Raw genomic sequence first — 21,470 nt, 5'->3', positions numbered from 1 at the left:
GTGGGGGCCAAAAGCCACTTTAGCCGCCAAAACTCCTTTCCTACTATGACATCATCTAGTGGTAGTGTACTCAATCAACTCGAAATACGTCGCCATTGTGAGTATGGCTTAATTACCATCTGCGAGGCTTGTTGTACGAACGTGTTGCGATGAGCGTTCGCTGTGGGCGGAATGTATTCCGAACCCGTGATTCCGCCTCGGCAACACCGTTACCTTCGCGCATCGCCCAGCTGACCAAATCCTGTCTTCAATATTATCGCGATGTATACCTACAATCATAGTCTCGCCAATATCAACAGTCTGCTTTCAGAAGCAAGTCGACACAACATCGAGCATACACTCGACCCTACCATTCGGGATAGTAAAGCCAATACCAACTGGTCGCCCGCGCCCCCAGACCACACGCCTTCAGTCGTCTTTTTCCCTCATACTACGCATGAAACGTCAGTCATCCTAAAAGCATGCAATGATAGATGCATAGCCGTGACACCCTTTTCCGGCGGTACGAGCTTCGGCGGCGCGCTCGCTGCTACCAAGGGAGGAGTGTGTATAAGCTTCGAGCGCATGAAGAGCATCATCGCAGTTCATGAAGATGATTTAGATGCTGTTGTACAGCCTGGCTTAGGGTGGGTGGAATTGAACGATAGTTTGAAAGAACGAGGATTATTCTTTCCTGTTGATCCTGCGCCAGGAGCCAAGATAGGAGGCATGGTATGTCCTAGTGTCGTTGTTTAATACGCTATGTTCTTCTATGAATTCACCGAAATGAGCTAGAAGGGTTGTTAACCGAAGAGAAGATAGCAATGTCTTGTTCCGGAACGAACGCCTACCACTACGGCACTATGAAAGAGAACGTCATATCTCTCACTTGCGTACTTCCCTCCGGCAACATCGTAAAAACGCATAACCGACCCCGAAAGTCGTCCGCTGGATATGACCTCACGCATCTCCTTATCGGATCAGAAGGTACGCTTGCGCTGGTGACGGAAGTTGTGCTGCGTCTCTCGCCCCTGCCGCGGAACCTTCACGTCGGACTAGCAAACTTCAGTACATTCCAAGAAGGCGTTCGGGTCGTTGTCTCCCTGCAGAAATTAGGTCATCGACTCGAAGCGCTGGAGTTGGCCGACGGACCAACGATGCAAAGTGTCAATGTCTCAGGGCTGGCACCACAACGGACATTCAGAGAGGTGCCAACACTATTCTTCAAGGTTGCAGGTCCATCAATGCACATCGTACAAGAGCAAATTTCAACGATGAAAGAGCTGTGTCAAACCCAAGGCGCGTCTAGTGTCGAGACCACGCAACAAGAAGATGAGATGAATATCATTTGGGGAGCGCGCAAATGCATGGGCACAGCTCTTCTCGCCATGAAGAAGAACCCCAAAGATATCTTCTTGCATAGTGACTGCGCAGTGCCAATTTCCAATCTTGCAAGCCTCGTCGCTGGAACGCAGGATCTTATCGCCCAGGCTTCAGCTGCCCATCAAGCATCTTGGTTCTGTGCCAACGTGGGCCACATCGGTGATGGCAATGTTCACTCTAGCATCGTGTGTCCACAGGAGCACTACGAGGTTGCGATGAGTGTGATCATGGAGATAACCAGGCTGGCACTAAGCCTAGAAGGAACAGTCACGGGAGAGCATGGGATTGGGCTTAAGTTGAGGGAAGCGTTGGCGGAAGAGGTAGGGGATGATGGTGTGACTATGATGAGAAGTATCAAGAGTGCGTTGGATCCGAAGGGGGTCTTGAATCCTGATAAAGTGTTTAAGATAGAGAAGGAAGGGAGCGCGCCGAAGCTTTGAGTCTTCCTGCTGGAGGGAAATGAAATAGTATGGCTAATTGGTGAATACGTCAACTCTGGACCAGGCTTTCTCCGTATGCCGTAATTAAGTCGTCCTTATAGCTTTGCCATATTCTTGGGACTGCCAGTAGCGCCAACTGTCTTCAGCGCATTCCACAGCTTCAAACCCTCGTCTAGTCTTGTGTCTTCCTCGATAGCGACGTTTCCATCACTCTTCAATGTCCTCAATTGCATCGCATGCTGCGTACCCCATTCCATCTTTTCGCCTTTGAGAAACCTGCTCAACGGTTCGTGAAATGTCTTCAACGCGATGTTCTTCTCTCCTTCACTCAGGTCGCTGCCATTGCCCCAGAACCATATCGCCATGTCGGAGCCGTGACTAGCACCAAAGTGCTCGGGCAGCTCTTTGTCAACACATTGCGCGCGCCACTCGATGCGGTATCTATGTATGAGATCTCCCGCGCCATGCTTTACCAACGTATTTACCATCCCACGCCGCAATGCGTGAATCTGCACGTCTGCGTAGATATGACCGAAAACTGCCTGCCAGCTCGTGTATTTGGACGGCAGCTTGCGATTGGGGAAATAATGCGACATCAACACCTTACAAGCTTCGCGAGGATAGTCCGCTTCAAGTCGGTAGAGCATGTTTTCATACCCTGGCTTAGGAGGTCGCCAAAGGCCGTAGACGAAATGCTCGTCGCTGCATTCCCCGATGATAAGCTTCACATTACGACGCTTCATACGTTTCGCATAGACCCCGTTCGACAGCTCTTCCAGAAGACCATGCCGCACAAACGACCCATCTGTAACTGCACGGAACTGGTGATGCTTGATCTTGTTGCTTGCTTTTATAACCTGCCTTGGGCTTATTGCGCGGAGTCTCGCCAGTTTGTCAGCTGGCGAAGCGTCTGACTCGATATTCAAAGTCTTCAATAGCTCGTCGAACTGATCCTGCGCCTCAGTCAAAGTCTTTGGCTGCATACCTGGACCGTTCGACAGCATTAACGCTCTCTTTACGACTGCCTTCTCATCGGGCAATCCGAGATCATACGACAATTGATGAAAGACTGAGTGGCTCCCTGCCGAATACCCGCCGATAGTGATATTTGAGGCGTTACCGCCAAAGTAGCTGATATTCTCATACGTCCACTGCAGGGCCATGCGCTGATCCCAGAAGCCGAGATTGACGCCAAAATCTGGGCATGAGTCGACAATATCCTGGGAAGCGAGAAACCCGAATACATTCAGACGGTAGGCGGGAGCGACGACGGCGCACTGGGTAGGGGATTCACTAAATAGCGCACGGAGGTCGAGACCGTTCGGGCTACCCCATTGCAGGAACCCGCCATCTAGTAATGTTTAGCGTTGATCTACCACGTGGTTGTGAACTTAATATCCCGCCACATTGTACGCCGAAGATAAACCAGAAAGTTGTTTGCCTTGAAACGGCGATGCCAAGCACTAAAAGGGTGACGGAGCTAAAAACGACTACTTACGAATCCAGAATAGTACCGGCCAACCTCCCCGAGTCAGCAATCATTGGTCGAGCTGAATGGAGTCAGGGACATACCTTCCGCTGGCGATTGACCAGCTGGAATCCAAATATTGGCCTGTAAGCAGTCTTCGTCCCACGCAGGTTCGTTAAGAACTTCCGTACTGGACCCTGGCTGTGGACAAAGCCCGCATCCGCCTGTATATCGCCCCGGGTTCGCTTTCGTTCCGTAGCGATAGCACGGTGGTAGTGAGCGTGGCTTCTGGAAGCGAAAGGGGCCAACAGGTGGGAGAGCATATGGAACGCCTCCGAAATAGTGGCACTGTGCTTGGCTGTCGCTATCAACGTAGGTGAGGCCTTCCACGAAACCACGGAACTGGAGATCACGATGATATGGTTGTGATGGCTTCGACATGTTGATGAAGGAGGTTGCGCCAAGGTCAAGGTGGTGCGGATCAGGCTTCTTGATCAATGATCGATGTACCTCGGCTAGACGGGATACCCCTGTTGCCGATCATCGAATGAAGATCATCATCGCGCGAACATGTCCGTTCACCATCGGTAAAGAACCACCCGTTCTTATTGCGTAACGGTGCAGCAGTGTATCAACGGCATGAGCGGTTGGGCGCTTCTTCAAGTCATTAATTCATTATCATTATTGTTTACGCTCGTTTATGACGAAGCGTTTAAGCCCAGTCGTGATGCCGCCGCGACGCTATGCTCTTACTATCAGCCGTCACTTCCACGTGCGTGGTCTTCATAATGGTGATCGGCTGATCAGACCCCTTCCTCTCGCTGACGACCTCACCGTCTGGTAGTATGCCAAGCTCACTATCATCATCCGTATCATGCTTCCGCTTCGATGACTTCCCACTCATCTGAGGGCCGGTGTTTTGGAGTGCGTAACTTTGCCTTGATCCCTTCCCAGATCCTCCGGTGATACTGGTAGGAAGAACCTTGCGGAGGAGGTTCTCAAACGTCTTGCGGAGCGGTGGAAGACACGCTGTGAAAACGCCAACGAAGACTTCGGCAATCGCGAAAACGCTGAGATTGACGGACGAATAGGTAGGGTCTGGTGATTCGTTCAAGGATTTCATCTCGTAGAGTTTCATCGCGGAGATGGTGGTTGTACTGGAGGACGTTAATGATGCATGTAAGAGGCGCAACGAAGAGAACACTTACATAAGACCACACAAGAACACTGCGCGAACACCCCAGATGGTTCGCTTGGGAAGCTGCACCCTCGCAATATAGATGAGCGGGGCCATGGTGTAAAGCAAGTCCGTCAATATGTTGACTGCAGCGCCAGAGTATCCAGATATGACTCGTGGTGTCGCACTCCAGCAAGAACCAGGTTTGGTTCCAGCGACATCCCAATGCCTCGTGTATGGTGTGCATTCGCCGAAAAGAATGACTGTAGGAAAGACAACGTTGACGAGGACATGGATCACGACCGAAGCCCAGATGATGATCCGAAATATTCTCGAAAAGTCCAACATGAAGATGTAGGCGCAAACACTCAGCTTGACCAAGGCCATTCCGTACAGATTGAGCAATTGACCCAGCCATAGGTAGTAAAGATATGTTTCCAGGTTCCGAGGCGTCAACATGGGATCCCAGATATGCCTACCGCCCCCGACTTCTGCCATCCTGTAGCAGCATGCCGCACCGGCTACGGCTATGACCTGAAGATCGTTTAGTATACTATCCAGTACCCTTGCTTGATTACTGCCTTACCTGACCCGTCCATAATAGATGGTCTGTCAGTAGGAAGAAGTTTCTATTCCTCCAATTAATGCCCAAGCGGAGCAAGACGAATACCGAGCTGAATATGATCAATGTGATGATAGGTATCTTGAGCGCATTGGACCGATCGTCCAAAGGAAGTCCTTCCGGGGTTGTTGGTACACCCATGGCGGGTGCGAGAATGCAAAAGAACGAGGCAAGGAAAGGCGAAGAGTCCAATGGAGAGGAATGGGCGGGGTGTACTCCTCGGACTGAGCTCCTGCAGATCTCCCACGTTGTAATGTTATGCAGGTTCTTGTATACAGTACGGGACGGGTGGACGTGCTGTTATATTTGCTCTGTTAATATCCTCCGGATGGCCAGCCAGATACAGCGGAGTGGCCGACCGATGTCAAACTCAGCCAATCCCGCAAAACGCGACGAGGCATGCAGGAGGCGTCTAAAGCTTATCCACACGACAGTGCGCTGCGCACGAGCGCACATATAGCGGTAGGCCGTTAGTCAGGATACGTTCCTGCTAAGGCACCATGGTCCAGATCGCCAGTGATCATCTTGCAGTAAGCTGCCGAGCCGCAAGGCTCTGTAGATCAAACAAGTTCACTTTCCTGTTTCCCGGGGCTTGGAAACCATACGTCGACGATCGGGACAGTTGCCATAGCCACTTGCGACCTGGCATTCTAGAAACGAACCCAACCAAACTATCGCATTACCACTAATCCAGATTGCCGGTATTAAACCTATCGTAAGTTATGGCCAAAGCGAGAAGCACGACATCTGTCACTCGGTAAGCCGTCGTGGGACAGACTAAAGCGTTGTGGTTCGCGCCGTTGCACGAGGTTTTGGCCTAGGCCGGCGTGAATATCTAGCCCTCAGCTTCGAAACGGTCTTGTCGCGTATTGTGGCTTCCGTCCATAGCCACCGCGGCGCAGTCAATCAGCACGCAATATATGCTGAGATCTACCATGTTTCAGGGCAGAATGTACTCCTCACAAGATCTTTCTGAATCACAAAATTCGATAGGCAGATTCCCCTGGACAAGATGTTAACAATATCCAAGAGGCGGGCCGAGCGGGTATAACAGGCGCCGGCTCTGTTACTCGCTCTTCGGTACCGCAATGATTCTAGTAGTTTCGCAATTGAGCAGGGTGCTACGCGACGGTTGCTGTGCAAAGGAGGTCAAAGAAGTTGGCAGCTTTGAACCGTCGTCAGGCTAGGGTTCAGGTGGAGAGACGAGCTATACTCGTTCAGGCCACCTCCGTGCGCCATCGATAATCTAGATAATTGACCCTCTGCTGCAAACCTAAACACTCGTACACCAAAGTCAAATATCGATCTAACGACAACTTGGCCGAGCGCGAGAGGAAGGTGACGACGTTGGAGATTTTTACCGAAGCACGGCTCGTTCAGCTTGACAGCCGTGGCCCCTGCATTCCCGTGGTTGCTTCGCCAGCACAACACCGTCGGTCTCGCCCTCTCTACCATGTGGACCACACGATAAAGCAGTGCACCATGCAGGGTGAAACTTCCTCACAATTACAGTCGCGTGGCGCACGTCACACGATCACGCACGTGGGTTTTGCAAACGGGGGCTGATAGTCGGCGCCACAGCAGCCATGCTGCCTTGATGTCGCTGCCCGCAGCTCTAGGGCTGTCGATAAGCGTTCTTTGTGACAGGATCATAAGCCATGCCGCTATCGGTCAACTACCAAAATATGCTTTCCACCAAGGTTTGCGGATCTCAGCTTTTGTTTCCGTGCGGCATCGACCCAGAATCCGGGCAACAGGCTATATCGAGCACTACAGGATCTGGTAGCTTTGAGCATTGCTTACTGGGAAAGGACATTATAAGCATACAACGGCTAGCGGGTAGCATTTGAGTGTTATGCTCTGCCGAAGAACGGGTCTTTGCAAGCGAAGAGGCTTTAATAGCTTCGCGTACTCAGGGGTGGCCCGACCGCGAACTGCGTGAGCTCCGAGGAAGGTATAAACCTTGGACGAACCTTAGTCTTTCATTTCGTCACTTTCCTGGACCCTCACCCTTGCGCCATTCATTTGGTGCTCATACACTCGTTCTGTCCATAATTTCTAACATGTCTCTCCTTCTTTCAGGCATCTTCTACCTGGCGTCTTTCGTGCCACGGATATTGGATCCATCCGCTCCAGGTAGTAACAGTGGCGAGCAAGATGTTGGAGGACAGTCTTTCGATTACATTGTTGTTGGTGGCGGTTTGACTGGCCTAACAGTTGCTAACCGCCTGAGTGAAGACTCGAGCCGTAAGTACAGGAATCGCATATGTGATGCACAGTCTAACACTGTCAGGCACCGTGCTTGTAATCGAGAATGGGTTCATGGTCGACGATGTAACCACACAAGTACCTAGCTTTGCAAACAGCATCAATTCGGCTCTAATGTACGACATCACGTCGGCATACGATACTAACACAGGCGGCACACACCCTGTCTGGGTAGGCAATGTCGTTGGGGGTGGGTCCGTGGTCAACGGTATGGCCTTTGACCGAGCATCCGCCGCCGACTATAATGCCTGGGAGCAACTTGGTAACAGTGGCTGGAACTTCAACAATTTGTTATATTACTTCAAGAAGTCGACCACCTTTACACCACCCACGGCATCCAATGTCAAAGAATTCGGCACTACCTATGACGCCTCCTACTATGGTACAAACGGTCCGATCCAAGCATCCTTCCCCAACTTTGAGTACCAAGATACGAAGACCATTTGGGCAGCATACAAGCGTGAAGGTGTACCCTTGCCAAAGGAACATGCCTCTGGAAATGCGGTGGGCGCTTTCTGGATACCCACTGCCCTGCGGCCCAAGACGCAAACCCGATCTCACGCGAAGAACGAATACTACGATCCAATCAAGACCCGCAGGAACCTCGTTCTCATCACCGGCCAGACGGTCAACGAGATTCTGTTCAACAAAGGCCTGCTTACAGGATACACGGCAAACGGCGTTCAGTACAAATCTCGTTCAGATGGCTCGGTCAAGCAAGTCTACGCAAAACGCGAAGTCATCATGGCTGCCGGCTCAATCTTCACACCCCAGCTACTCCAACTCAGCGGCCTTGGTCCCAGAAACGTGCTCCAAGCTGCCGGCATCACCGTCAAGAAAGACATGCCCGCCGTCGGCGCAAACATGCAAGACCACCCAAACGCCAACATGGTCTTCGACCTCCAGAATCTTTCCTTCCCAAGCATCTACAGCGGAGCAAACCCCACATACAACGCCACGGTATGGTCAGAGTACGACACGAGTAGGAACGGCCCTCTCACCCAAGCGCACGGTAGCAGCTTAGCGTTCCTCAGCCTACAGACCGTCTCCGACAAGTGGTCTTCCATTGTTGCAAGCGTAAAGTCGCAAAATGCGCGCAGCTACCTCCCCTCCGTCTACGACGACGCTTCTCTGCTCCGCGGCTTCACCAAGCAACGCGACCTCATCGCCAATCTACACGGCAGCGCCGATGCCGCCGTCGGCGAGTTCCCCATGGTCCCCTTTGGTCTCGCCATCAGCTCGCTGCAACGCCCCCTGTCCCGCGGCACCGTCACACTCGATCCCAGCAACAAATACGGCAACCCCGTCGTCCAATTCAACTCGCTGCAGAACCCCGTCGACCGCCAGATCATTGTGGAAATGGTGCGCTGGACGCGCAGGCACTGGGCGAATCCAGAGCTGAACAAGTTTTCTCCCGTCGAACTCACACCGGGGTCGCAGGCACAGACTGACGACGAGATTATCGATGATCTTGTCAATCAGAAGGCGCTGCAGGCGTCTTTTGCACACATGTCGGGTAGCTGTGCCATGATGCCCGAGGCTTATGGGGGTTGTGTTGGTAGTGATCTCGCTGTGTATGGGGTCAAGGGCCTTAGTATCGTAGACGCTAGTATCATTCCTTTGATTCCGGCTACCCACTTGCAAGCCACCATGTACGCGGTTGCGGAAAAGGCGGCCGATTTGATCAAGGCCAGAAACGCTTTCAACATTCTCAACCCGTTTAGTCTCCCGACTGTCAGTCGCGCGCCTTCCATCCTTGGGGGGCTTGGAAATCTCTTTCGGTTTGGAGGGAGTAGGAGATTTTGAGTTTTAGTGTACCATGTAATACACCACACTTTCGTTGACTATATTTTGAGTTGAAACTTTATTGAACTGCAGTGATACATATGCTTCTGTTTTTCTACGTCACTTGCAATTATCCCATTGTTCTACGTCTTGCCGCCAAGGTTCTCGCAGCTAGTCATACCTTTATCATGTCCTTGCTTGAAAGCTGCAAGAGTGCCGACGAGGAAGCTCAAGTTTACGAGATGCAGGGCCAGTCACGTATGCGTGTTGCAGATTTACGGTCCCGTAAGTCCACTCCACTCGTTGCAAGAGCCATTAAAACCAGAGTGAGCATCTTTACCACGACTAAACAGAACAAGAGGAGCAAGACATGAATTGCCCTTGGTGCGAGACTCGTCGACTTCTATCGCTCATCTCCACCCATTGAATCACAATAACCAATAAGCCCTCTACCTCAAACCTCTTTTGAACAATGCCGTAATCACAATGCCCCTAACAACCCCCACCCCCATCCCCATCACTCCCCCAACTCCCCCAAAAACCACGGCGCATGCTTCCTCAAAAACGCCACCTAAACGCTCTTCTTCCTCTCCTCCTCCTTACCAACCTCCAACCTCAACCACTCAGCCCACACGCCCAAATCATCAACAACATCCAGTGCGCGCGCCAACCTCTTCACCTTGTCATCTTCCTCCTCAAGAACAACATTCTGTTCACTAAGGACCAACTCGCCATTGGACTGGACATCGATTGCTAGCGCGAGGGGAGCGTGGTATGCAGGAGGCGGAGAAGAAGAAGATGAAGAAGAGGTAGTAGGTTCATCGAGATGAGACAAGAGGTCCGCTATCATCGCAGCATCATCTGCGTCTTTACCCTTCTTCTTCTTCTTCTCCTTTTCAGATGAACATGCCGCCTTCGCCACAGCAGAACAAGGATGAGGAACATGCAGCGTGAACCGGGGCACAGGCGGCGCATAACTCAGATTGACGTCGAGTTGCAACCCCGGCAAATCTGTCTTGTGCAAGGGTGGTGGTGTGAGCTCATGCTGGCCCAATTTATGCGTCGGCACTTGCTTCTTCTTCTTCTTCTTCTCCATCGCTTCGTAGAAACAAGTCTTAAGCAAACTCGTAATATGCGCATACTGTCTCAACACGGGCAAAATCTCCACCAACTGTTTCGGATGGCTAAAAGGCAAGCTTTCCAACTTGCGACTATACTCGAGCTTCGGTATGAAGAGGCTCATATCATGTCGTCTATCCTTTTCCCGTCCCTCCTCACCATCATCCCGAACCAAGACAAGTCGGCTACTGCGAATCTCATGCGTCACATCACCCGTCGTGCCAGACATGCCCGGATCAAGCTCGCCAGGCCTGAGCGCCAGGCCTGCAAAAGTCTCGGGACGGAAGTCGTCAGTGCGCGGCTCGATGCCGACGAGCTGGTAGAGCTGCATGTGGACGGCAAAAGGGACGACAAGTGGGGGGTTAAACTTTGCGACGAAGCGGACGTTGGGAAGGCGGCCCGCTGCCGAGTCGAGGTTCATTGCGTCGTGGTCGTCGTGGTCGGCAGTTTGCTCGGGGGCTGGTTCGAGGTACGTTGGTTTTGGGTCGAGCCAGTCTAGGGATGAAGAGGACGAAGCGTGCATGAGTATGTTATCTAGAGTGGCGTTCGCGTCGTGCGTATCGGTGGGTTTGTCGATGCGGTCGCTGATCCAGTCGTCGGATATGCGGATGGGCGTATACAGAGTCGAAGGCGAAGCTTCGCACTCGATAGTCAGGGAGTACATTTTGTTGTGGCTCTTGTCTGCATCTTCGGGGTAGGCTGCAGATTCCACGGGCGGGTCGATTTGCATTCGACCGTCCATCCAGTACTCGAGGCTCAAGCCCAGACAAGATCCGCCGTTGAGTCTGGGGCGGCCGCTCTTCTTGCACAGCACCTCGCGCTCAGCTTTGTGTGTCCTGAAGCGCTCGTCGGGCGTCCTTTTTGCGAGCTCCGCCTTTTTCTCGTGTTCAAACAGCTTGCGTAAACTTGTATAAACCCCCGCAATCGCATTGTAGCAGCTAACCCCTCCGTTCTGCGCTGACCCCAATTTATCCAGCGTAAGCAGCTTCTCTAGACTCTCTGAGAAGCGCTCGAGCGTGACGTTGAGTTTGCTCTGGCCCGGCAGGGGTTTCAAGCTCCGGACGAGTATCTCAGACCCCGTTGTGCCGAAATGGAGATCGGGTCTCGATTCGTCCAGGCCGGTTTGCAGATTGACGCTCGCAATCTCGTCGTTGTAGAACGTCACGTCACAGAGGGCTTCGTCGCCAATGAGCAGACTCCAGGTGCCTGCCTCGTCCATGTGTTTCTCGCACGGTATGCCCATCCTCTTGCACAGCTGCAGCAGACCCTCCTCACTGACCCTGCCAGGCTTCTTGCCAACGAGGTCGATGATGGCGCGTAGACGCCGGCTTCGTTCTGCCTCGTCGGCGCGACCCATGGCGCTCGCGCTCATGCCTAAGCTGGACATGCCGAGCCCGCTCATGGTGATGCCCATGCCGACGCCGCCCATGCCTGAGCTGGCCACGTCGTTGAGCATGTTCAGCACCGCGGGCGAATCGTACGACATCATGTTCACGTTGCCCGAGGGAGGTACACTGCGCGGGGCGGGCGAGGAAAAGGCGTTGAGGTTTTTCGAGGGCGTTTCCTTGTCTTTGGGGGTTGGGGTTGCCATGGTGGGCGATGGGTCGTGAGTATTATCTGTAGTTGTGTGTATTATTTATACATTAAAGAACCCTCAAAGGGTCTGGCGGGCCGTGGACGTTATGCTATCATGTTGCGTTGGTGGAAAAGTAGAGCAAGGGTTCACCACAGAGGAAGCGCACCCATGGTTGTTAGTCTTGGCGTCGCAAGCAAGTCGAGACACCCGCGCCCGTCTTCGGCGGCACCACAACTTGAAGCTTCCTCATGTAATTGTATTGAACAGAATGCAAACAGTGTCGCAGGGGGTATCATAGCGTCTTTCAATCCAACTCCACAACCCCATCTTCCTCCCCAATCTCAATGATCCTGCTCTTCGCCCGAGTAGCCGCAGCCCTCCCCGTTGTCTTCTTCTTCGACCCGAGCACAAACTCGCCATCGTCGTTGGTATATTCGATAGCCCTCACCCTCTTCTTTGGCCTCTGCTTCCCACCCTCCTCTTCTTCCTTTCTCCGCTCCGCCGCTTCAACCTCCCACCGCTTCCTTATTTCGTCTTCGACTTTATTCTCCATTGTGTGGAAAGATGCGTGGTGTCCGCAGCCATCGCATTCATACGACGATGATGACTATAGCGTAACATGACTATTAGCTATGTGTGCTGGCGGCATGTGCCCTCAGGCGTGGCAAGAGACGATTTCATGACTCACCTTGAGCGGATGCAACATGAACCTCAAACACGGACATTTGGCCGCGAGGAGAGAAGGCTTATGATTACATTGTCCGCGGGGAGGGACGTAGTTCATCTGCGTCCAGACGTTTGGTGCGGCGCTGTTGTTCGCCATGATTGTGTTGGGATGCGCTGTGTACGTAGATTTAGATAGACGGCAAGCTGCACTCATCAATGCCCAGTGGTAATCGAAGCGCGACAGCACATTCCATCACATAGTTGGCGCGCATGGGTGAGGGACAAGGTGCGCGCGCGCGCAAACACCAAATTGTCCCGAGTTCACGTGCTGCGCTATGCGGTAGCCGGATTGGGAAAACCCCGCTCCGCAAAACTCACCCAGGTAGGTGTGGCTGCGCGTCATGGTCGTGCGACAAGTCGAGTATGCGCTTTAGACAGACTGAAGAAATGCATCACGACGATAGTTCTGGGCGCAGATTTCAAAGCTTGATCGATTCTTGTACTGCACGACACTGGCTCACCAGGCGCAAATCATGCGATATGCTTGGTTTACTGCTTATTCGGTCCGCAGCAAATGCTTTGATTTGGAATTTCCCCTCTGTTTTCCAAGTGTAGTGCCAAATTCCGACCCAGAACGGATTGCCTGTGCCGGTAAGTCCATGTATCCTGCGTAAGCGGATAGCTTCCCTCTATCCGTGATGCGTCGGCGGGATGCCGTCGCTGAGGTAAGGCCTCGGCACTAGAGTAGTAGTGGTGGAGACCCTGCCGAGTGGGATGCCGTAGGGCGCTACACGTCAACCAAGCTGGCGAGTTGGCGATCGCATACAGCGGGGTAGACAGTCGTGTATAAAGCCCGAGGTGTACATGTCGCCAACACCCTAACATTCAAACACAACTCTTGTCCTCTCAGCCCCAGCAACTAGACAACTCTAATAACTTCTCTTTCCACTCTGAACCCACGACAATCTCTACCAAAATGGCCTCTGGAGGATGCTACTGCGGCGCGGTCCGCTATGAGGTGTCCGGTGAAAGTGGAGGCAGTATCTTATGCCACTGTCTCGACTGCCGCAAAATCACCGGTTCGGCTTACAGCACCAACGCCGTCTACCCAGAAGATGGCTTCAAGGTCACCAAGGGAACGCCAAAGCAACACACAGTCAAGGGCGACAGTGGAAATGAGATCACTTCCAACTTCTGGTATGTAGAAATCCTCATTCGCTATCGTAATGGCAATGTAGCGAACAAATGTCCTGACCAATTTTGTGCAGCGGCGACTGTGGCTCGACCATGTGGCGTCAGGGTCCCTCGTTTGCCGGCAAACGCATCGTCAAGGTATGCTTGTCCCAAGCCGGGTGGTATCCGCCCGGCCTTTGCTAACGTGTGTAAAGGTGGGAACCCTAGACGACACCAAGATCCTCGACAACCTTAAGATGGACGCCGAGTTGTTTGTAGACCACAGGCCGAAGTGGGTCGGCACGCAAGAAGGCGCGGCGCAGAAATCGGCCATGTAAACGGTTCGATTCGGGTGCTCGTAAGCAAGAGAGGACGGAGAACGGTAGTCGGCATTAGAGTTGCTCGCAACGAGACTTGCAATCAAGTGGGTTGCTCAAACTTCTACTCGGAGTCTGAACTCTCTGGCTCCTTCAGGCGCTCCCTCATCATCTGTGGTGTGATTTGTGTCAGCGTTGAGCCGTGATGTCGTGGCATGTTTGTGAAGCGCACCTGATTCAGACGCGCTTTGAGCTCGTTGATACGCGTTTCCTTGACTAGTATGTGCTCCTCGTCGAGTTCTTCGATGATATATTCGTTGTTGTTCTTGCTGTCAATGTCGACCAGCATGGCTTTGATGGATGCGTCGCACTTGACGAGCGTGCCTGCGATGGTCAACATGGTGGAGGGGGGACGGAAGCAGGGAATGTACCTCTGATTGCTTTGACCATCTCGGAGTCTCTGACAGAATGTCTGCGGGGTGTTGGTGGATAGGTAGAGGAGGGTTGGACAACAGGGTGCGACCTCGCTGACGCGATTGCTTGGCGGAATTGTGCCGTAAGCACGCTAGGTCCCGATGCCTCCGCTATCCTTCAAGGAAGAGTAATCACCACTTCGACATCTCGGCATTTCATATTTGTCTCGAGTAACAGGACTGTACTCAGATTATCCACAGTCACTGTCATCGTTCAAAATGCTTTTGAAGCTTCAATCGCAGGCCTCGTGCTCCAACCCAATGTACATTATAGCAGGCGCGACTTGAGGCAAACAGCTCTTGGGCACTTGCCCTGCAAGATGTGCAAGAATGGCAGGTTCCTTGCGGTCAATATTTACAACGCCCATCTTGTCTGGCCCTTCTCGAATCGCCTTGCCAATGCCCTAATCACCACCCTCGCAGTATCGTGTGCGCATCACTACCGTAGCACTCCTACGAATGCATCGTTATCCTCACCAGAGACCTCTACTACACTCGCTGTAGTCTAATCACCTGTGACAATGGCTTACCTCAATGTGCCCATCGAAACGCCGTCTTCAACAAGCATATCACCAACCGTCCCCAGCGGCGAAGACGCCCCCTCCATCGAGCACATTTCATTCAACTACTACCTCCTCTTCCTCGGTGTACCCGTTACACTCGTCGCTCTAGTCTGCTTTCACATATACCGACACAGAGCCACACAGCGTCAGAACTATCAGCAGACAGAAGCGAGGTATGTCGAAGGATGGCCTCGCATTCGCAGTCTCGTGCGTGGGACATATGGGATTAATGATTCTGTTATTGCAAGGCAACCTGAGGGTCTGAACGAGCATGTGCCCAATGTCGATGTACATGTCGAGGACGGGCTGAACGAGAACGGAGAAGCGCCACCACCCTACCAGCCCAAAGTAGAAGAGACAGAGGCAGTGGTTGCGATATCTCTTCAGACTCTACAGATGGACGAGACTGTTCGGCGAGAGACGGTGGGTGAACAACCGCCACCACAGTACACTGCAGCAGAGCGCACGGCTTCCACTCTCAGCACGGGAGAAGAGGCCATGCAGACAGAGGCAGAATCTAGGGCGAGGGCATGAGGCACAGATCGGTTATAGGGACTAGATGGTAACGTGAGCGAAGTGCCGAGACACGACCAGGGACGCTGCGCTAGTAGTGTATGTCGGTCATTGTGAATAGTAATATCGACACCACACCCCCTGGTTTTCTATTACTATTCATTGTTCATGCGTCTTCCTGGTTGACACGGTTCAGCTCTACCTTAAAGAAAGAGACACATCAAAGAGGGACATGCATGAGGAAAATATGAAAGAAGAATGATAACAGAGAAAGAGCCTGGTCGTCCGAGACACCCATTCAACTCCAAAACGGACCCATACCCTGTTGCTGTTGCTGACTCGAACTCTGTTGCTGTGTCGATGCCGATGATGCTGGAGCAGAGGCGTTCGGTATGCTGCACGTCTTGTCAGCCCTACGTTCCTACATTGGGTTTGTTGCACAACAACAACGCGCAGCAGAAGATGGGACATGAGAGTTTCAAAACATACTGAACCTCTCTCATATTGGCGCCCGTGGCTGGTCCACCTGGAGCACTGGCGTACAGATCAAGTACGTAGCCCATGGTAGGTATGGCATTGCGTACGTGATGGCTTGCTCTCAGGGCTTGGACACTAGATCCAATTGTGCCCTCGACGTCTCCAGGTGCCAATGTACAACCTTTTGGTAGAGAAAAGTCAGCTTGGAATTCGTGTATTCGCATTCACTTTCGCTTGTGCTACACAAAACGTGTTGCGGTCTTGCTCCAAGGTTTTGTCGTTAGCATACACGAATACGGACCTACGTACCGGCGTGTCCCAATACAACAATCATACCCAGCGGCTTTGCTTGGTCGGCATAGTAGATGCGACTGATGGTTTGGTCTCCGGCTGTTGCACGTGCACCATCTGTTTTGAGGATTGTGGTATGTGGGTTGGTCGTGTTCATGTACCGGGCTGGATCAAGAACAGTGCCGGAGGTAGATTCGGTGCAGCATACTGATACCGTCAGCAAGTCGTCATGGCCGGAGAGACGCGGGGAAGAGGCGGGGAAGAAGGGAGAGAGCGATGGGGGTTCAGGGAGGGATGAAAAGTCGACTTACCGATATAAAGGACAGGAGCGGTAGACATGACTTGGACGTGACGGTTTATCAAGACGAATAGCGGTATGTTTAGTTATGTATAACGCTTTGACGACTTGAATAAGAGAATGTCCTGAACTACAAGATGTCTTCTTGTTATTCACCGCCCGAGTTACAATGGCATTAATCTTTTGCCCACCCTTGACATTATACAACTCTTGCTCTTATATCATCCCATATCGCACCGCACAATACCAAACGTCTCGCCATCTGCTACCACACTACCCAGCGGCGCACATTGCAAATCATTGTCGCCTTCCCATACAGCGTGCTCGTAATCAGCATGTAACCACAACATCCTACCAGCACTTCTCTTGCTTGTTTCTCATTACCTCTAGCTGACCAACCGATAGTATCTCGGCTCTCTTGCCTTGATCCTCGCCTCCTTCTCTGCCATAGTTCTGGGGTAAAAGTTGATTAGACATGTCTTACTCTTCCTCAATACTGCGAAAAGAACCTTGGAAGAAGCAAGGAAAAGAAAAGAATACCTGCATGATTTTAGCGAGTCTACAGAACGCCGCGTGGTTCACGGATCGGGAACATGTATGGCAAGATGGTATTTGGTCCCATTACTCCAAGTAACAAGCCTGTCTGTGCTAGCAAACGAGCGGCCGATACAGTACTAGCGCCCGTCGTGACAGGGATGAATGGTACCTAGGGCGAATGGATGGATGCTTGCCAGCACGTAAGTATATTTTGCCATGTTTAACAAAGAATGATCAAATCACCCATTCAACTTCGCCGCGCATCTCGATATGTCAACATTCCTAAGCCAGGCAACGGCCGTTGTTTATGAGTTAACGTAATCCACAGCCATGGATACGAATCGAAAGCATCTCAACATCTCAGCCCAGCCGACATTAAAAAAAACCCCCAAACCAGCTGCAAGAACGCCAGGTCTATGGCGCGTCATGTCCATTGCGAATGGCTTTCGCATTCCAGGCGTGTGTGTAGCCACAACGTCAAAAACAGTTATTCAGCGACATGTCAGCTTACGCAGGTGACCCAGGTTCTTGATTCTTGGATGGCATCGTGCCTTTCCGCTTTCGGTAACGCGTGCAGCGGCGGGATGACGACATCGACAGACAGCTCTGATGATGACGATTGGTAATGTGTAGACTGCCACCTCGATGACACAGCTGCGTCAAATACAAATTCCATGTAACGCTACCTAACTAGGCAAAAGGGCAGTAAACGCCTGAGACGTGCGGACAAGAGGAAGATGCAACGAAAGGTATTCCGTGGTTAGCTAACAAGGTTATGAGGGAGCTTCAAACTAGGCTCAGCATGGCTGTGAGAGAGTGAGAGCGCGCAAATCTTTTGTCAATTTTGAAGCATGTGTTAGGAGTTTGTGAGAGCGTGCTTCAGGCAATAGACTTGTACTGTCCGCCGAGTAAAAAGTAGTATCGCAGCGGATGAGGCGCGCTGCGAGTTAAGTTCGACTGAGCTTCCGTGTCCGTGCGTTTGATGCCCGCGTTCATTCGATGCTTAGACAGCAGCACGACAGCTACCTGGAGATGGAAAGCTGTAGAGCTACAGAAAATCTTATTGATATCATCACAACTCGGGACTACGTTGCCCATATACTTGTGTTATGGATCAAACTAACGACCTCAGCAAGATCACGTGCTACGCTAGCTGAGTAAGGTGGTTCGTGTGGTAACATCAATGTTTCGAGTGCTTGCTCAACTTATCCAACAACGTGGTATGTACAAAAGTGAGCAACCACAACCCACGTTTAGAAAAAACACTCAAGACCAACTAGCATCAAGCTACAATAGCTAGTCCACAGACTACATACTAGGGATTACCTTGCGTCAGACCCGAGAAGGCCTTTGTACGCCGGGTCCTCACCGTAGCTAACGAGCAGCAACCAGGCCCGACAAAAAGACACCGCACACAGCTACTACCGGCCCTCTAGAATACTCTCCGACGCCTTCTCGCTCAGAATATAGACACCAGCAACCGGAAAAGCTCCAGGAGACCTCGGAAACGCACTAGCATCGACGACCCGCAAGCCAGAAACACCACGGACACGAAACTTTGAATCCAAGACTGCATTCACATCAGAGCCGGGACCAATGGAACACGTACCGATAACGTGGTGCCCAAAGATATTCTCGCGGATAAAGTCTTCGTCACTGCCGGCGATGGAGCAGCTTCCGTCGGCACCGACCGTGCCTGCGCAAGGCGGCCAAGAGACATTGTAAGGCGCAAAAGGTGCTTGTACGCGGTTAAACGCACGACGACCCCAAGCGAGGAACTCCTTGATAGCAGCAATGTCGCCCGCAGCGCCTGTACCATTGAAGTGTCGAAAGTTGATTTCAGGCGTCACGGTCGGATCAGCCGAGCGCAGTTTGAGGTAGCCAGCCGTGCTATTGCCGTGAATATGGACGCTGTGCATGCCCCAGGTCGTTGGGGGGTCATCCCACGACTGTCCCGTGTTGCGGGGCCAGAAGCCGCGAAAGCCAAAGGAACCGGGGAAGATGGCAATGTCGCGCTCGTCGTTTGTGGTGTGGTTGGTTTTGAGGAAGGCGAGTTGGGTCAGACTGGGCTGGACGTAGGGGCCCTGGCCGCGGAGGTAAAGTGCAAGACAGGGGTCGCCGCTTGGAGCCCCGTAGGTGCATTGCGAGCGAGGACCGCCAGGAGCAGCGGAGTAATCGAATGTCTGGGCGCCGTGGCCGATGACGGCGATTTCGTTGTGGTCTTGCATGTTGCGGCCGACACCTGGTCGGTCGGCGATGACGGGAATGTTCAGGGCTTGCAGGTCTGCTGCCGGTCCAATACCGCTGAGTAACAGCAGCTGAGGTGTACCAAAAGATCCACCACTGAGAATGACTTCTTTTCGAGCAAGAACCCGGCGTGAGGGCTTCTTGGCTGCCGGATTATAGCGGAGGTCGCCCTGAAAAGCGCTTTTGCCTTGCAGGTATTGGACGCCAATGGCGCGAGGCAATGAGCCTTCTTGAGGCTTGTCGAACAGGACTTTCGTAGCGTAGGAGTTGAGGCGGACCTCGAGGGGGTATTTCTTGTCGCCTTTCTCGTCCACGGCGCGCAAGGTATCGAGGACTCGGTTCCTGGAGCTGTAGCGGGCCCAGGTGGCATTGGCGTGTTGGGGCAATCCCGTAAGCCCTGTAATCTGGTCTCGGTCGGGATTCAAGATTTGATTAGGGTCAATATTTAGGATCTCTTCCAGGTCCTCTGGATCTTGGCCCGCCTCGGCAGCCATGGCCTTGAGAATTGCAGTTGCTTGGGGTGAAGAGAGAAAAACGGTTCCGTTGCCCAAAATCGTTTCAAGATACCCATCGAAGCCGTGGCCTGGTGTACCACGTGGGCGGTATTGATTCTTTTCCAACTTGATGAACAATTCCCCCATGTGGGTAGCACTACGGTTTTGTTCGTTAGCTTATCCGTGTCCTCTGAAGAGCAAAGAATGGAAATGATAAAAAACAGGATCGGGGATACCGTACTTCCATGACTCATCTCCGGTAAGGTTCTTGATATAGTCCCAATCGCTATCGGCAGGAAGGACAGTCAGGGCAGAATTAACAATGGACGATCCTCCAAGTGTAGCGCCGCGAGGATACTGGATACCAACAATCTCCGCTCCTGCAGGCGCCTCGCTGCCCGGACCAACCCACAACTTTCCATCTGGCAGCCTCCAAGTAAGATGGCGGTACCTTTTCGTCAACTCGACATCGTCGTAATGACGAACCCAATACGTCCAAGTGAGGGCCGTAGTATCTGCCGTGTTTGTCAACGCAATAGCGTTTGTAATCATGGCAGCACTGTCGTCGTCACCGGCTTCGAGCAAGAGAGTCTTGAATCCAGAGCGTGCGAGATTGGCGGCCAGTGGGCCTCCTCCCGGTCCGGAGCCGACTACCACATAGTCGTAAGTGTCGACTGAGTTGGCCGTTGCTGCCAACGCAGAGACAGTGCTGGCGACGAGCAGGATGCTGCCGAGGTGGGAGACCGCTTCCCAAGGGCTCACGATTCGCATAATGAAGTAACGATGCAGAGGTGTGATCGAGAGAGAGAGAGAGAGAGGTTGCCAGAAGAAGACTTGCTGTTGGTAAGATAAACTCAACGAGAGGTGAGTATTTGAGACGGGCAGACGAGGCACCCTTTTGTACTTGAAGCGCAAAGTATCACGTCCCGTGCTCTTGTCCAAGTTTACTGTTATTCGAGTCTTGCTCGATGACATTTTTTCCCCATTTGGATTAGCCGACGTGGTGTGTCGCTCGCGGATACTTGGGGTAAGCAGGCGCAATCAATGTAAAATGCGTCCGGCACGACTACAAATTCCCCCGAAATACACCGCATGGCTTTACGTTAACGCCGTAACGATAACCTCCCCGCATAAGCTGAGCCAGAATGCTACAAACAGCGCAACGTGTACTCTCCCAACTGTCCTGTCTACGATATCCGCACCTACCCGTACGACAAAGTAACAAGTTCAAAAGAAAAAGAGTCTAGCTTCTCATTCATACAAGTAAGCATTTACCTTGTCACCCCACACGCACACACACCATAATTCACACACCAAACTTCAATTCTCATCCATAATCAAAAACAACATGATTCATTAAAAGTTCCTATAAGCCTTCGGGGCCCACCAAACATGAACCTATAACACACAACCAACACCCCTAAACCGTATATCCAAAAAAGAAAAAAACCAAAACCCGGGTATCCAAGAAAGATAAAGAACCACCCAACCCCCCTAACCGTCCCATCCTTCCATCTGCGTCTCTCCCCCTCTTCCCTTTCTCATCTCCCACCACCCCAACAAGACCAAGCGGGGGGAGGGGGCGGGGCGGGGCGGGACGACAA

General features: G+C 52.3%; 9 protein-coding genes across 9 annotated transcripts; 4 read left to right on the top strand and 5 right to left on the bottom strand.

Annotated features, from left to right (window-relative positions):
* Nucleotides 1–803: 803 nt before the first annotated feature.
* J4E82_010185 (uncharacterized protein) lies at nt 804–1,802 on the top strand (the record flags this gene model as incomplete). Its single annotated transcript, XM_051736401.1, has 1 exon — nt 804–1,802. The coding sequence occupies one exon, from the start codon at nt 804–806 to the stop codon at nt 1,800–1,802; it is 999 nt and encodes a 332-aa protein (XP_051583854.1).
* A 95-nt stretch (nt 1,803–1,897) lies between these two features.
* Nucleotides 1,898–5,210, bottom strand: J4E82_010184 (uncharacterized protein; the record flags this gene model as incomplete). The annotated part of the gene is made up of 6 exons (XM_051736400.1): nt 1,898–3,153; nt 3,301–3,324; nt 3,375–3,800; nt 4,024–4,427; nt 4,479–4,981; nt 5,034–5,210. The coding sequence occupies 6 exons, from the start codon at nt 5,208–5,210 to the stop codon at nt 1,898–1,900; spliced, it is 2,790 nt and encodes a 929-aa protein (XP_051583853.1).
* A 1,922-nt stretch (nt 5,211–7,132) lies between these two features.
* J4E82_010183 (uncharacterized protein) lies at nt 7,133–9,143 on the top strand (the record flags this gene model as incomplete). Its single annotated transcript, XM_051736399.1, has 2 exons — nt 7,133–7,316; nt 7,363–9,143. The coding sequence occupies 2 exons, from the start codon at nt 7,133–7,135 to the stop codon at nt 9,141–9,143; spliced, it is 1,965 nt and encodes a 654-aa protein (XP_051583852.1).
* Nucleotides 9,144–9,693: 550 nt separating this feature from the next.
* Nucleotides 9,694–11,832, bottom strand: J4E82_010182 (uncharacterized protein; the record flags this gene model as incomplete). The annotated part of the gene is made up of 1 exon (XM_051736398.1): nt 9,694–11,832. One exon carries the CDS (start codon nt 11,830–11,832, stop codon nt 9,694–9,696), a length of 2,139 nt encoding a protein of 712 aa, XP_051583851.1.
* Nucleotides 11,833–12,121: 289 nt separating this feature from the next.
* Nucleotides 12,122–12,640, bottom strand: J4E82_010181 (uncharacterized protein; the record flags this gene model as incomplete). The annotated part of the gene is made up of 2 exons (XM_051736397.1): nt 12,122–12,424; nt 12,506–12,640. 2 exons carry the CDS (start codon nt 12,638–12,640, stop codon nt 12,122–12,124), a joined length of 438 nt encoding a protein of 145 aa, XP_051583850.1.
* An 819-nt stretch (nt 12,641–13,459) lies between these two features.
* J4E82_010180 (uncharacterized protein) lies at nt 13,460–13,994 on the top strand (the record flags this gene model as incomplete). The annotated part of the gene is made up of 3 exons (XM_051736396.1): nt 13,460–13,680; nt 13,752–13,815; nt 13,872–13,994. The coding sequence occupies 3 exons, from the start codon at nt 13,460–13,462 to the stop codon at nt 13,992–13,994; spliced, it is 408 nt and encodes a 135-aa protein (XP_051583849.1).
* A 103-nt stretch (nt 13,995–14,097) lies between these two features.
* Nucleotides 14,098–14,423, bottom strand: J4E82_010179 (uncharacterized protein; the record flags this gene model as incomplete). The annotated part of the gene is made up of 3 exons (XM_051736395.1): nt 14,098–14,145; nt 14,206–14,357; nt 14,405–14,423. 3 exons carry the CDS (start codon nt 14,421–14,423, stop codon nt 14,098–14,100), a joined length of 219 nt encoding a protein of 72 aa, XP_051583848.1.
* A 544-nt stretch (nt 14,424–14,967) lies between these two features.
* On the top strand, nt 14,968–15,543 carry J4E82_010178 (uncharacterized protein; the record flags this gene model as incomplete). The annotated part of the gene is made up of 1 exon (XM_051736394.1): nt 14,968–15,543. The coding sequence occupies one exon, from the start codon at nt 14,968–14,970 to the stop codon at nt 15,541–15,543; it is 576 nt and encodes a 191-aa protein (XP_051583847.1).
* A 3,003-nt stretch (nt 15,544–18,546) lies between these two features.
* Nucleotides 18,547–20,960, bottom strand: J4E82_010177 (uncharacterized protein; the record flags this gene model as incomplete). Its single annotated transcript, XM_051736393.1, has 3 exons — nt 18,547–20,023; nt 20,108–20,813; nt 20,954–20,960. The coding sequence occupies 3 exons, from the start codon at nt 20,958–20,960 to the stop codon at nt 18,547–18,549; spliced, it is 2,190 nt and encodes a 729-aa protein (XP_051583846.1).
* Nucleotides 20,961–21,470: the final 510 nt, after the last annotated feature.

The sequence above is a fragment of the Alternaria postmessia genome, assembly GCF_024291825.1.
Source record: "Alternaria postmessia strain BMP 2775 chromosome Unknown scaffold_114, whole genome shotgun sequence".
Classification (NCBI taxonomy): Eukaryota; Fungi; Ascomycota; class Dothideomycetes; order Pleosporales; family Pleosporaceae; genus Alternaria; species Alternaria postmessia.
This window is presented reverse-complemented; position numbering and strand designations above follow the sequence as displayed.